This window comes from Vespa mandarinia, chromosome 8 (assembly GCF_050613455.1).
Source record: "Vespa mandarinia isolate Hongniang chromosome 8, ASM5061345v1, whole genome shotgun sequence".
NCBI classification, from domain to species: Eukaryota; Metazoa; Arthropoda; class Insecta; order Hymenoptera; family Vespidae; genus Vespa; species Vespa mandarinia.
In genome coordinates this window covers 4,482,501-4,495,000 of record NC_140817.1, presented here as the reverse complement: position 1 = coordinate 4,495,000, position 12,500 = coordinate 4,482,501, and the positions used below count along the sequence as shown (strand labels likewise).

Genomic DNA, 12,500 nt, shown 5'->3' with positions numbered 1-12,500 from the left:
ATATATATATATTTACATTAAAAATTTATTATCTTGTAAAAAAAAAAAGAAACAAAAAAAAAATTATTAATAAAACATTTCGCAATTTAATTCTTTTCAATAAAATTTCTTTAATTGATTAAATTAAAATCCAATAATATCGTTTAACGTTTAATATCATTCGATAATTTATTTATTATTTCCCAACGAGTTGTTTTGTTATTTGTCACGAAAATTAAAGGACTTTCAATAGACAGACTAAAAACAGTTCTGACTTCGATCGATGCTCAACAAAGTATAACTGCCGTTCTAAAGATATCGGCCGATAAAACTAAGTTTCCAGTCCATTAGCCGTTCCTTTGCTTCATCGATTTTAAATAGAGGAAGCTCTTCTCGGCAGTCGAGTAAATCGATAGGACGCACGTATATCCGTCATGGCTCAGATATTTCATTTAATTATTGCGCAGAGTATCGGATTGTATCGTAAAAATATCTTTTTCCTTCAATTTTTATATTTGCCCGTATGCACTTTTATAATAATAATAATATTATTATTATTATTATTGTTGTTATTATTATTATTATTATTATTATTATTATTATTATTATTATTATTACTGTTACTATTATTATTATTGAGAGCTTTGTCAGGTGTAATAATCGTGAAAAAATTAATTTCATTTAAAGCATTACACGTCGATTTAAAAATAATAGGATTAAAGTGATTCATCAATTTATTCGATTCAATTTTAATATTATCCATTATTATTTTTATTATTGTTATTGTTGTTGTTATTATTATTATTATTATTATTATTATTATCATTTGAGAGCTTTGTCACGTGTAATAATCGTGAGAAAAATTTAATTCATTGAAAATATTACAGATCGATTGTAAGTATGATAAAATTAAAATCAATTCATTCATTTGTTCGATTATACTGCAATAATATTATTCTTATTATTCTTATTATCGTCGAGAAGATTTTCGTAGATGTTACAAAGAAAAAAAAAAAGAAAAAAGAAAAAAGAAAAAAAAAAGAAAAAGGAAAAAACTTTTTATTACAGGTATCATGGGTGAGACATCGAGACGTACACTTGTTAACAGTTGGTCGTTACACTTACACGAGCGATCAACGTTTCGAAGCTCAACACTTTCCGCATACCGAAGATTGGACTTTAAAGATACGATATCCACAACGTAAAGATTCTGGGATTTACGAGTGCCAAATCTCGACGACACCACCTGTAGGACGTACTGTACATCTGACTATTGTCGGTGAGTCAAATGACAAACATATTATTGATATCCTTTATATCAATTTGTTTACCATTTTTATTTTCACTTTTTTCTTTTCTTTTTTTTCTTTTTTTTTTTTTTTTTAATCCTTTTAAATACTCTTTGTCAAAAAGTGTAAGCGAAAAGTGAGATCATCGGTAAATAATATAACGAGCAAACGTTACGAACAATATACTTTTTTGTCGGTGATTATAAAAATACGATAAAATATATATATATATATTTTTTTTTTTATCGTATCGAAAAAAGAGAAAAAAAAGAAGAGGAAGCAGAAGAAGAAGAAGGAAAAGAAAATTAGACATATCGTGACCCTTACGAATAAATGTCGATTCAATATGTAATATAAGAAAGAAAATTATATGATAGGACAAATAATAAAATTGTTACGAATCAAATCTAATCCATTGTTAAATTTTCATTTTCAGAACCAGTTACTATCATAGTAGGTCAGCCAGACCTTTTCGTTAACAAAGGAAGTACGATCAATTTAACTTGCATCGTTAGATATGCTCCGGAACCACCACCGTCAATGACCTGGAGCCACAATAGCGGAGTAAGTCTTTCATATTGATATTAATGAAAATTAATAATAATGAAAATTATTATTTGATTAAATATTTTTCAATAATTTTTCGTTACAAGAAATAATAAAATAAATGGCACAATCGTTATCACGATAAAATTATCATTATATATTCGATTAAAGCTTCTCAACTTTTTATATACATATATATATATATATATATATATATATATATGAAAAAATTAAAATGTAACAATGTTTAAGACGATTTAACAATCAAATTATGATAATACAATGTTTCTGTTATTTTCATTTTATTTTTATTTATTTATTTCTCTTTTTTTTTTCTTCTTCTTTTAAATTTCCAAAAGAATGAATCATTCGTAATAAAAGACTTATTACGAAAGAAATTCGTCATTTGCGAGATTATTTGGGCTCGATATCAGCCAGTAGGTCATGATTGTAAGGCAAAGTAATGTTAGAAGTCTAACGATAAATAGGACTTCTCATTCCAATTTCCGAAGTAAAAGGGGGAAAAGAAAAAAAAAAAAAGAAAAAAAAGAGAAAAAAGAAAAAAAGAAAAAAGGAAAGGAAAGAAAAAAAGAAAGAAAGAGGGGGAAAAAATGAAAAGAAAAATAAAAAGACGAAGAAGAAAAGTAAGGCTACAGCATTGCACATTTCACAGGCGAATCTACTATTGTGAAAATTTTCAAAGGAAATATGCGAAAAGTATGTCGTGTATACATATACGTATATACATACACGTATATACATACAAGCGTGTACACCCACGCGTATACGTACACGTGTATAATAAGTAGATATATATGTACACATCTACACATTCACACATACACACACACACACACCCACATATTTATATAGTTTTCACAACGTTTCATGAAGCTCGAAGAGACTCGAAGAAAGCAACCTTTTATTTTCCATCAAAGCTTCGTCATCGTCGACGTCGCCGAGCACAAAGAGCTCTCTAACTCCAACAGAAGAAGAAAATTAAGAATATTATTCTTTTTCTCTTTCTTCTTTTTTTCTTTATCTTTTCCGTTCCAAGAAGTTCACGAGAGACACGCGCTCCTGCACACACAGACACACAGATACGCACATAAAACATAAGACACAAACATGCACATACACACAATAAGAAGAAGAAGAAGAAGAAGAAGAAAGAAAGTTTCTATGGCGGCGAGTAAATTTATTAGAAAATTAACGTGATATTTTCTTCCTTTAGTTGTATACTTCAATAAATAAGAAAACTTGTTATATCTCTAACTTTTAATTAGAAAAAAAAATAATCGATGATCGTAACCGACTGATAAATATTACGTCTTCGTTTAACGACCTGAACAAAGGATAATAAAAAAAAAAAAAAGAAATATATATATATATACATATAAATATTAATGTTAATTTTTTTTTATTGATGTTAACTATTAATCGATGAGATGAAAACGAAAAGAAAAGGGAGAAAAAAAAGAGAAAAGGAGAAACGAAAAATGGAAGCAAAAAAAAAAGGAAAAAAAAAAAAAAGAAAAATAACCGTGAGAAAAGGAGAAAAATATAACAACGAAATTCCAATCTTTTGTTCATTCATTTATTTAGATTATCAATTTTGACTCGCCTCGAGGTGGCATCAGCTTAGTTACGGAAAAGGGCCCAGAAACTACGAGTCGTTTGATGATTCAAAAAGCCGTTCCGAGTGACTCTGGGATTTATACTTGTGAACCGAGCAATGCAAATCCAAGCAGCATAAAGGTCCACGTTGTTAATGGTAAGTGCTTTCGTGAAGTCCTCCTTCACCCTCCCTTCTCTCTCTCTCTCTCTCTCTCTCTCTGTCACTCTTCTTCGTTCTTTATTTTTATTTTTCTCTTTTCCTTTGTTCTTTCTTTTTTTTTTGTAACTCCTTCTTTTTTTCTTTCGCGTAAGCTCCAAAAGCTCCTTCGACGTCCCTAGGTATTATGCGATCTATTTGTTTATTTATTTCACGAGAGCAAGAGAAAGGAAGAGAGAGAGAGAGAGAGAGAGAGAAAAGAAAAAAGAAAGAAAAAAAGAAAAAGGTTAAAACAATTAATTAATTAGGACAATGAAATTATTCGGATCGATTTAAAAACAGAGAAACAAATTTATTCCCTTATGTTTCTAAACGATTTCACAAACGGAAATAATTAAACAAAGTGTACGACGGTCCGTTGTAGGATCGTATGCAAATTGAAATGATTAATGATATTGAAAAAAAAAAAAGAAAAAAAGAAAAGACGAGGGGAGAGAAAAAAAAGGAAAAAAAGCTCAAAAAAAAAAAAAAGGAAGAAATTATTCAATACGTTTGATATGTATGATGCACGCGATGTAATCCCATTTTCCCGAGGACAAACAACACCAATATAACCATAAACCATTATTTTATACACACAGATATACACACACACACACATATGTATATATATATATATATATGTATATATATATACGTCAAATGATATCGATTGAAAACGGACACCCTGTACATTCCATCCTCAAACAAACTACGTACATAGATCGAAATCATAAATCGTAAATAATGTTCAAAAGCAATGGAAATTCGCATATGCGTTTACCGAAAAGCACAACATGCCAATATACATATATTTATATATATACACACACACACATATATATATATATAAATGGCAGTAGTAATGCATCGATATGATAAATCTCGTGTTCGGTAAATCGATAGTTAGAACCTGATTAGCAAGCCATTTCGAACAGCAGCGGCCATCACGTCATTACAAACCCTATCCGTGCATTTGAACATCAAAGAACAACCCCCCTGGTATAATCCAATCGAACGCAAGAGATTATTATGACGCGGATGTTTTCTCCCCCGCAGTACAAGGGAACATCGCTACGTTTGACCGATTACGCTTACGTTGAGTTCGATAGTATCGATGCTATCATTCCTCCTACCTAACCCCACCTCCACCACCTTTCCCAACTGTTTCCAATTATCCCTCAACCCAATATCCAAACGTTACCCATATCATCCTCCTTTCACTGATATTGACAGCCCTGTTAAAGATGTTTATACTAATTTTCTCATTCTCATCAATGACTCGAATAACAATCGAACAAATATCAAAATTAAAATTAAATACGATACTTATCATATTATAATGATAAAGATTTTTTTTCAATGTTAAGACGAAAAAGTAAGGAAAAAGGGAAAAGAAAAAAGGAGAAAAAAAAAAAAAGAAGAAACAAGAAGAAAAAAGAAAGGAAAATTGATAATAATAATAATAATTAAATAACGAATGTATAATTAATATGACAAGCATATTGTCAAAGATTATAAATAAACAAAATTAAAGATAACATGATAGATCTAAGGAATTTTCTAATGATTCCATGAGACTGATAAATTATTGTAATTATTTCAGTATTACTGTCAATTCGATTTGTTCGTAAAATCTTTATCTATCTCTGTTACTCTCTCTCTCTCTCTCTCTCTCTCTCTCTCTCTCTCTCTCTCTCTCTCTCTCTCTCTCTCTCTCTGTCTCTGTCTCTGTCTTTTTCTGTGATAACGGAAAGGTAAATTTTTCGAGCGTAACATTTTTCGACATACGTACATATTTTTCGATATTCTGTTCATGAAACTGTCTAATATACATACATATATACATGCATAAATGCATACATACGTAGGTACATACATACATACATACATACATATATACATACATACATACATATGTATATACACACAGATCCGTTTTTTGTTGCAGAAGAGCATCCAGCCGCGATGCATCACGGTGATGGGAGTTCTTCATATGCTACGACAAAACCGACTTGTTTTATAATTTTAATAATGGCCAACGTGATGTTTATATGAATAATAAATATGAACAAAATCGGAGAAACTAAAAATAAAATGAGTAAGAAGAGGAAGAAGAAGAAGAAGAAGAAGAAGAAGAAGAAGAAGAAGAAGAAGGAGGAGGAGGAGGAGGAGGAGGAGGCGAAGTAAAAGGAAAAATATGAGAAGTGGGTGAACGTTTCGTTGAAAAAGAAAACAGAAAGAGAAAAAGAAAAAAGAGAAAAAAGCAAAAAAAAAAAAACAAAAACAAAAACAAACGCAACAAAAAAATAAATAAAAGTAAGAAAAACATGTCGAGAGATTTAATTAAAGAAATAATAAAAAGTATTCGTGCAGGGTAAAAAGCGAACATTACCGTTTAAACGTTTACGACTTGTGACCAAAGTGTTTCGAAAATATCAGCACGGCACAATAATCGGTTAAGAGCGTAGTATTTTGTTAATATACATATGAATAAATAAACAAATAAACAAATAAATAAATAAATTTAAAAATATATATATATTATATATATATATATATATATATATATATATATATATATATATATATCTCGTCGAAGAACGAAACGTAACTCAACAAGACGTCAAAAATTTTATTGTATTATTTGTAAATAAATTTATTGTATGTACATATCAATAAAACGATTCTCTTTATCGTACGACTACGTTCATTTTCATCATATATATATATATGTATATATACACACACACACACACACGTACACACACACATACACACACACACACAAAATATATACACTTTATCGTATATATATTATTATATAATATAATATACATATACTTTCGTTGTATCATTCGTCGTATTCATTATATACTTATATATTTCGTTGTATATGGTAAGGTATTATATAAAACATGGGGGAAAAAGTGTAGAAAAGAAAGGAGAAAAAAAAGAAAACAAAAAGAGAAAACATGAAAGGAAGAAAGAAAGAAAGAAAGAAAGAAAGAAAGAAAATAGGAAAAAGAAGAAGAGAAGGGGGAAAAAAGAAAAAAGAAAGAAAGAGGCGGAAAAGCTCGAAACTTTGTCGAGAGATCGCAACGAGGCAAAGACTCGAGTCAACGAGGGTTCCCTTTTCTGTTCGTACCCAAGTGTTCGTCTCCTTCGTTTTGTTCTCAACGACACACGCGAGGAAAACGAGAAGGAACTAAAAGAAAAAGAAAAAAGGGGCAAAAAAGAAGAAAAGAAAAAGAAAGACAGAGAAGAAAAAAAGAGAGAGAGAGAGAGAGAGAGAGAGAGAGAGAGGTGAGCCAAGCTCGTCGCGATTTCACGCGGAGATCGTCCGTGAATAGAACGTCGACGCCATGCCGGAAACTAATGACAGCATTAATTACTCCGTCCGTCTATTCGTGACTGTCATTAATTACCGCAGCTGACGGAACACGAGCTGACTTTCTCTCGCAAAAAGAAAATAGGGGGAAAAAAGGAAAAAAAAGGAAGAAATAAGAGGTTTTCCAATAAGAGTTGTCAAATCTTTTTTTCTTCTTCTTCTTCTTCTTCTTCTTCTTCTTCTTCTTCTTCTTCCTCCTCCTCCTACTCCTCTTCTTCTTCTTACTCTTCTTTTAATCAAGCATTGAAATTTAAAAAACGTTTAGAAATCTTTATTTTGTATGCATGTGTGTGCGGGTGTGTTTAATATATAATATGATCGATTACAATAAAATATATATATATATATGTGTATATGTGTGTGTGTATGAATGATAATATCGGGAGAATAAATGACAATCATAATTTTTTGTTTACGCGATACGATCACTGGACTACCGAGTATTCTTTTATGAAATGATGATGTTGATTGACCACCAAAAGGATCGTTTTTTGTATTATCTTTATATGATTGTGTCCAAAATGTCAATTTTATGCCGACCATCACCGCTAACCACTAAAGTGCATCGAAACGAAATTCGACCGGTCATTCGCGAAATTAAATCGCGTTTACATATGTGAAAATGTTGCAGAAATTCTAAAAAAAAAAAAAATGGCCATGATATCATGGCAAAAGTGAACTTTTTGATTGCCACTTTTGATCGATATTATTTTTTATACATAATCGATCGTACTATATGTTATATATATTACACGTAAAAGATTTCAAAGAATTTTTTTTCATTTAAACAATTGAAATCTTTTATTCTTTCTTTCTTTCTTTCTTTCTTTCTTTCTTTCTTTCTTTGCTTTTGTTTTTTTCGTTTTCAATCTTCGATAACTTCTATCGAAAAATCTTATTATAGATATAAAGAGAGCTAAGAGAGAAAAAAATTTCCAAAAAAAATATGCGAGAAAAAAACAAAGTTATAGAGATATTCGATTACGTGTAAACGAATGAATCGATGTTCGCTTTGAAACTTCGAAAAAAAATCGACCGATTATTTTTCAAATGTTATCTAATTTATTGCAGAATTATATTTCAGTTAAAAATCGATGCGTTCATCGTGAGAAATGTTTCGAAGATATTTCGTTTCGAAAAGTTCAATCAAATTGATGCCGATTATTTGTTTCCTTTTCTTCTTCTTCTTTCTTTTTTCTTTTTTCTTTTTTTTTTCTTTAAGCAAGAAACTTCATCCATTTCTTTTCCATTATAAACATTACGACCTTAAAAATAATCGTTCTCATATCTTAGAAGCTGAACGTAAATAAAAAAAAACGAAGATAATATCGTTCTGCTCCATATCCTCGAATGAAAAAAAAAAAGAAAAAATAAATAAATAAATAAAAAAGAAAAAAGAAAAAAAAATCCTTTCACTTTCTAACGGCTTATCGAAAATTGATTTAAAAAAATCAAATTTAATGATGAAAACAACGTTAAACGTTATACGACATATATGTATTATTTAATAGAATATATATATATATATATATATATATATATATATAAATAAAATTAATTGTATTTCTACTTACGAACAATGAAATGGATAATAATAATCGAGCTCGTAAAAAGTGTGATGAGGGAGCATTATCTCTAATAAGGAATCCATTTTGTTAGGGGATGAAATGAAACTCGTCTTACCTAACCTTTAATATTTCGTCGAAGGATGAGTTCTGTATTCCAGGATAGTCGATAAAGAACCACCACCTTGAGGATTCCCAAGTCCGAGAGATGTTGTGAGTAGGATGATTCAAGTACGATACTGCTTACTACGAAACCAAAGCAAATGTTTGTTTTCCTTTACTTCTCATATTTCCACAATGGCCGAACGGTCGGCCATCATCGACATTTTACCAAACACGAAATGGCGACTGGCACCAAGATAAAATTCAACCATGAAAAATTGTCTGTCTTTACGCTCGAACTAGTTCGTTTGATACTGATCTTGAAACTCCCTTTCTCTGACATTAACTAACATTATCACTGTAGAAATCATTGACGAGAATGTAAACAAAAGAAAAGACCTATGCGTAATAAACAATGTTTCTCCTTCGTATCACCATCGTCCTATTCCTAATATCTTCATTTTCATAACATAACAAATGTCTTTCACCAACAGAAATAATATATATGTGTATATACACACACAACATATATATATTATACATATTATACACATACGTACATACTCCATTATATGTATAAAATTCCAATGTGTGTGTTTGTGTATATTATATATTTTATATATATATATATATATATATATATATATATATATATATTGGAATTTTAAATCAATAATAAAATGAATCTTATGCATTGAGAACGGATTGAAAATTTATCTATTCAACCGTACCGTTATAAACTCGACGTAACAAATTTCTAACAAACTCATACGGATCTACCGAAAGATCAAATCATCGATTTCTTCCTCCTACAACTACGGAACACCACCAGCAATAAAATCACACGAGAACACGATTTCTAGCTCTATGCGAAAGTTGGGCGCAGATTCGCGCCAACTTTCCACCTCTTTTACGAGAGGAACTTTACGATGCGACAAGAAATTCGCACCGTATTCGACACGGTAAATTCTCGTTCTCTCTCTCTCTCTCTCTCTCTCTCTCTCTCTCTCTATTATTTCATCTTTACCTTTTCGTTTCTCTCTCATATCTCTACTATCGTCTACTATTGAATCAATTGCTGATTGTTATTATTATTTTCAAATGAATTCTAACAATGACTTTTCTTTTTAACAAATTGAAATCAACTGATTCGATAATAATTTTCAATAATAGCACTGATATCCAAGAATAATATGATTATAAATCTTAAAGTATAAAAGTTATTGGCAATAAATTCAACACCACCATTTTTCCTTTCAAATAATCTTCCATTTGTGATATCAGCTGACTCGATAATTTTCTTTGTAATTACATTGATATCTAAGAATAATATAATTATAGATCTGAAAGTAAACGTTATGTTATTGTTGACGATAAAAATTTGAAGGACATTATTTTATTAAAAATAATTCCATTCGTAATTAATTGATTAATCCTGATTAAAGTCGAGAAAATCTCTTCGATTTATATTTATTTAATAATATTGTCGATGTATAGAGAATAAAATTGACATAATAATAATTGTACAAATTAAAACGATAAAATATAAGTTTTATAAATTTGCGAGATCCACGAGATTGATAATGTAAAAAAGAAAAAGAAATATCTACATATATCAACAAAAAAAAAAAATAAATAAATAAATAAAAAAAAAGAAGAAATAAATAAATCGCAAATGATCGAACAACAATTACTCGATGATCTTAATTTTCGCTTCATGTATAACAATTAAAATTCGAGAAAATCAAAGTCTAATAAATTTGCAAAATCCAATTTTCATAACGTGTAAAAGAAAAAAAAAAATATAAAAAAAGAAAAAAGAAAAGAGAGAAAGAAAAAAAATATATTCGTATGAGCACAAATGATCAAACAGTAAATAGCAATTACTCCGAAGTGTTTGTTTCTATCAAAGGACCAAAGGAGGTACTTTTGAGATTCACCGATGAAAAGAAGTGAACGAACATTTGCCGTTCTCGGACTGCAATCAACTTGAACTCAACGATTACAACGGCACTCCGTTACGCTTTCTTTCCTATACCCACAGGCGATTTGCCTTTTCTACAGAAACTCACAACTTGTTTGCTCAGAGAACGAAACTCTGACTGTCGATTGCAAACCTATCCTACAGATCTAGAATCAAGGAAGAAGAATCTAAACCATTAGCGTTACCGTTGTCTCGACTTCCTTCCAACCCCATCCTTCCTTCCTTCCTTCCTTTCTTTCCATTTCTCCTTTTTACCCACCCACCTATCGTTCCTTGCTTCCTTCCATCTTTCCTTCCTTCGTTCCTTCTAAAAAAAAAAAAGATATTCGCCAATCGCATTCGATAAAAATATTTTTCTTATTTTGATCAGGACAATTCACTTTCGTTAAATTATTTCGAATGAGAAAAAGAAAAAGAAAGAAAGAAAAAAATTGGATCGTCTTTTACGAACATTACGTGTCAGAGTTACGAGAACGCTCTTAACTCTTATTTCCAATTGGAAATTAATTTAGATCAAAATAAAAAAAAATAAAAAAAAAAAAAAAAAAAGAAAAGGTAGAAAAAACAAGAGAAAAGAAAAAAAAAATCGAAGAAAAATAGAACAATTTTGTCGTCGTTTAAAATACATACCAAGCTTAAAACTATATCCTACACATATAATAAATTTGTTAAACAATTATTTTTCAATGATAACACATATAAATATCCGTGTAAAAAGAAATACCGATCGTCGATTCCATTCGGTCATCATCGTCGATCCCATTAGTCCCATTAGTCCCACTAGTCCCATCGTCGGTCTTCATAGTCGTCGTCGTCGTCGTCGTCGTCGTAAACTTGAAATTTTGCGTAACACATTTCCTGAAATGTCCAATGACCAATTATACAAATTTTTCCATTGTTTCACGCTTCTGTATTACCAGTCTTAAATATATATACTTAAATTATATTTTAAAACTTTAATTTTCGAAGATAAAGATCATATTATTATTCATACCTGAATATATTTGATGATCAGCTACATAACGCAATAAAAAAGAAATGTAGGTATGTATTTGAAAAAAAAAAAAATACTGACAAAATTTGACAACTCCGAAAAAAAAATTCTTGTCAGATATTGATCCTTTGACACCATGTACATTACGTAAGAAAAAAGAAAAAAATATTTTTTTGCATCACAATAAACCGAACAAATATTTAAATAGACCTACTTAAAAGAACCACCCTCTATATAGATATACTATACTATACGTATATACATATACAACATTGGTTTCTCTTCTTCACATTTCTCTATGCTCGTGAATATATATATATATGTGTGTGTGTGTGTGTGTATCTATGTGTATGTGAAAGCGTTTCAACATTGCAGTTAAAAGCAAACCGATTTATAATAAACTAAACTTTAAACAGACTCTCGTGTATTTGATCGTTGAGGGTACTTAATAATTCTCGAACTAAATAGTTCCATGAGAAGAGATTCCTCTTCTCATTTCTATTAAATAGATTAAAATAGATTCTATTCATCAGGATATAGTAATCATCTTAAAAAAAAAAACAAAACTACAGTAAAAACATTTATATCCCTATGTTTCTTAGTTCTACTAAACATTGTCAAGATTATAAATTTTCGACATTTTCTATCTCTTTTTCTTCGTAATATCGTTCTCCGTCATGATGAATTTTTCAAGGGAAATAAAGGAAAAAGCAAAATTTCAAGAAAAATTAAAGAGAGAGAGAGAGAGAGAGAGAGAGAGAGAGAGATTCTCCCGTATTTGCTCAAGGCACTTATCGATCTCGTGTACCGCCCCAACTTTCTTTCACGAAAAAAAAA

General features: G+C 29.9%; 2 protein-coding genes across 6 annotated transcripts in view; one reads left to right on the top strand and one right to left on the bottom strand.

Moving 5' to 3' along the window:
- LOC118451195 (neurotrimin) overlaps positions 1–6,150 on the top strand; it is a 29,457-nt gene extending 23,307 nt beyond the window's left edge. For all 3 annotated transcript variants that reach the window (XM_085659027.1, XM_035887499.2, XM_035887498.2), the window contains 4 exons: positions 1,048–1,258; positions 1,705–1,832; positions 3,420–3,588; positions 5,579–6,150. In XM_085659027.1, coding sequence (XP_085515153.1) covers positions 1,048–1,258; positions 1,705–1,832; positions 3,420–3,588; positions 5,579–5,685 — 615 coding nt within the window. In that variant the 3' untranslated portion in view covers positions 5,686–6,150. The remainder of the gene's footprint in view (positions 1–1,047; positions 1,259–1,704; positions 1,833–3,419; positions 3,589–5,578) is intronic.
- Positions 1–12,500, bottom strand: part of LOC118451205 (uncharacterized) — a 191,425-nt gene that overhangs the window by 99,167 nt on the left and 79,758 nt on the right. For 2 of the 3 annotated variants that reach the window (XR_014982488.1, XR_014982489.1), the window contains 3 exons: positions 11,394–11,527; positions 10,855–10,976; positions 8,702–8,829 (listed from right to left, as the gene is read on the bottom strand). Coding sequence is in view for 1 of the 3 variants with exons in the window: in XM_085659028.1 (XP_085515154.1) it covers positions 8,707–8,829; positions 11,394–11,527 (257 nt within the window). In the remaining 2 variants the exon portion in view is untranslated. The remainder of the gene's footprint in view (positions 1–8,701; positions 8,830–10,854; positions 10,977–11,393; positions 11,528–12,500) is intronic. The other variant, XM_085659028.1, reaches the window with a different exon arrangement.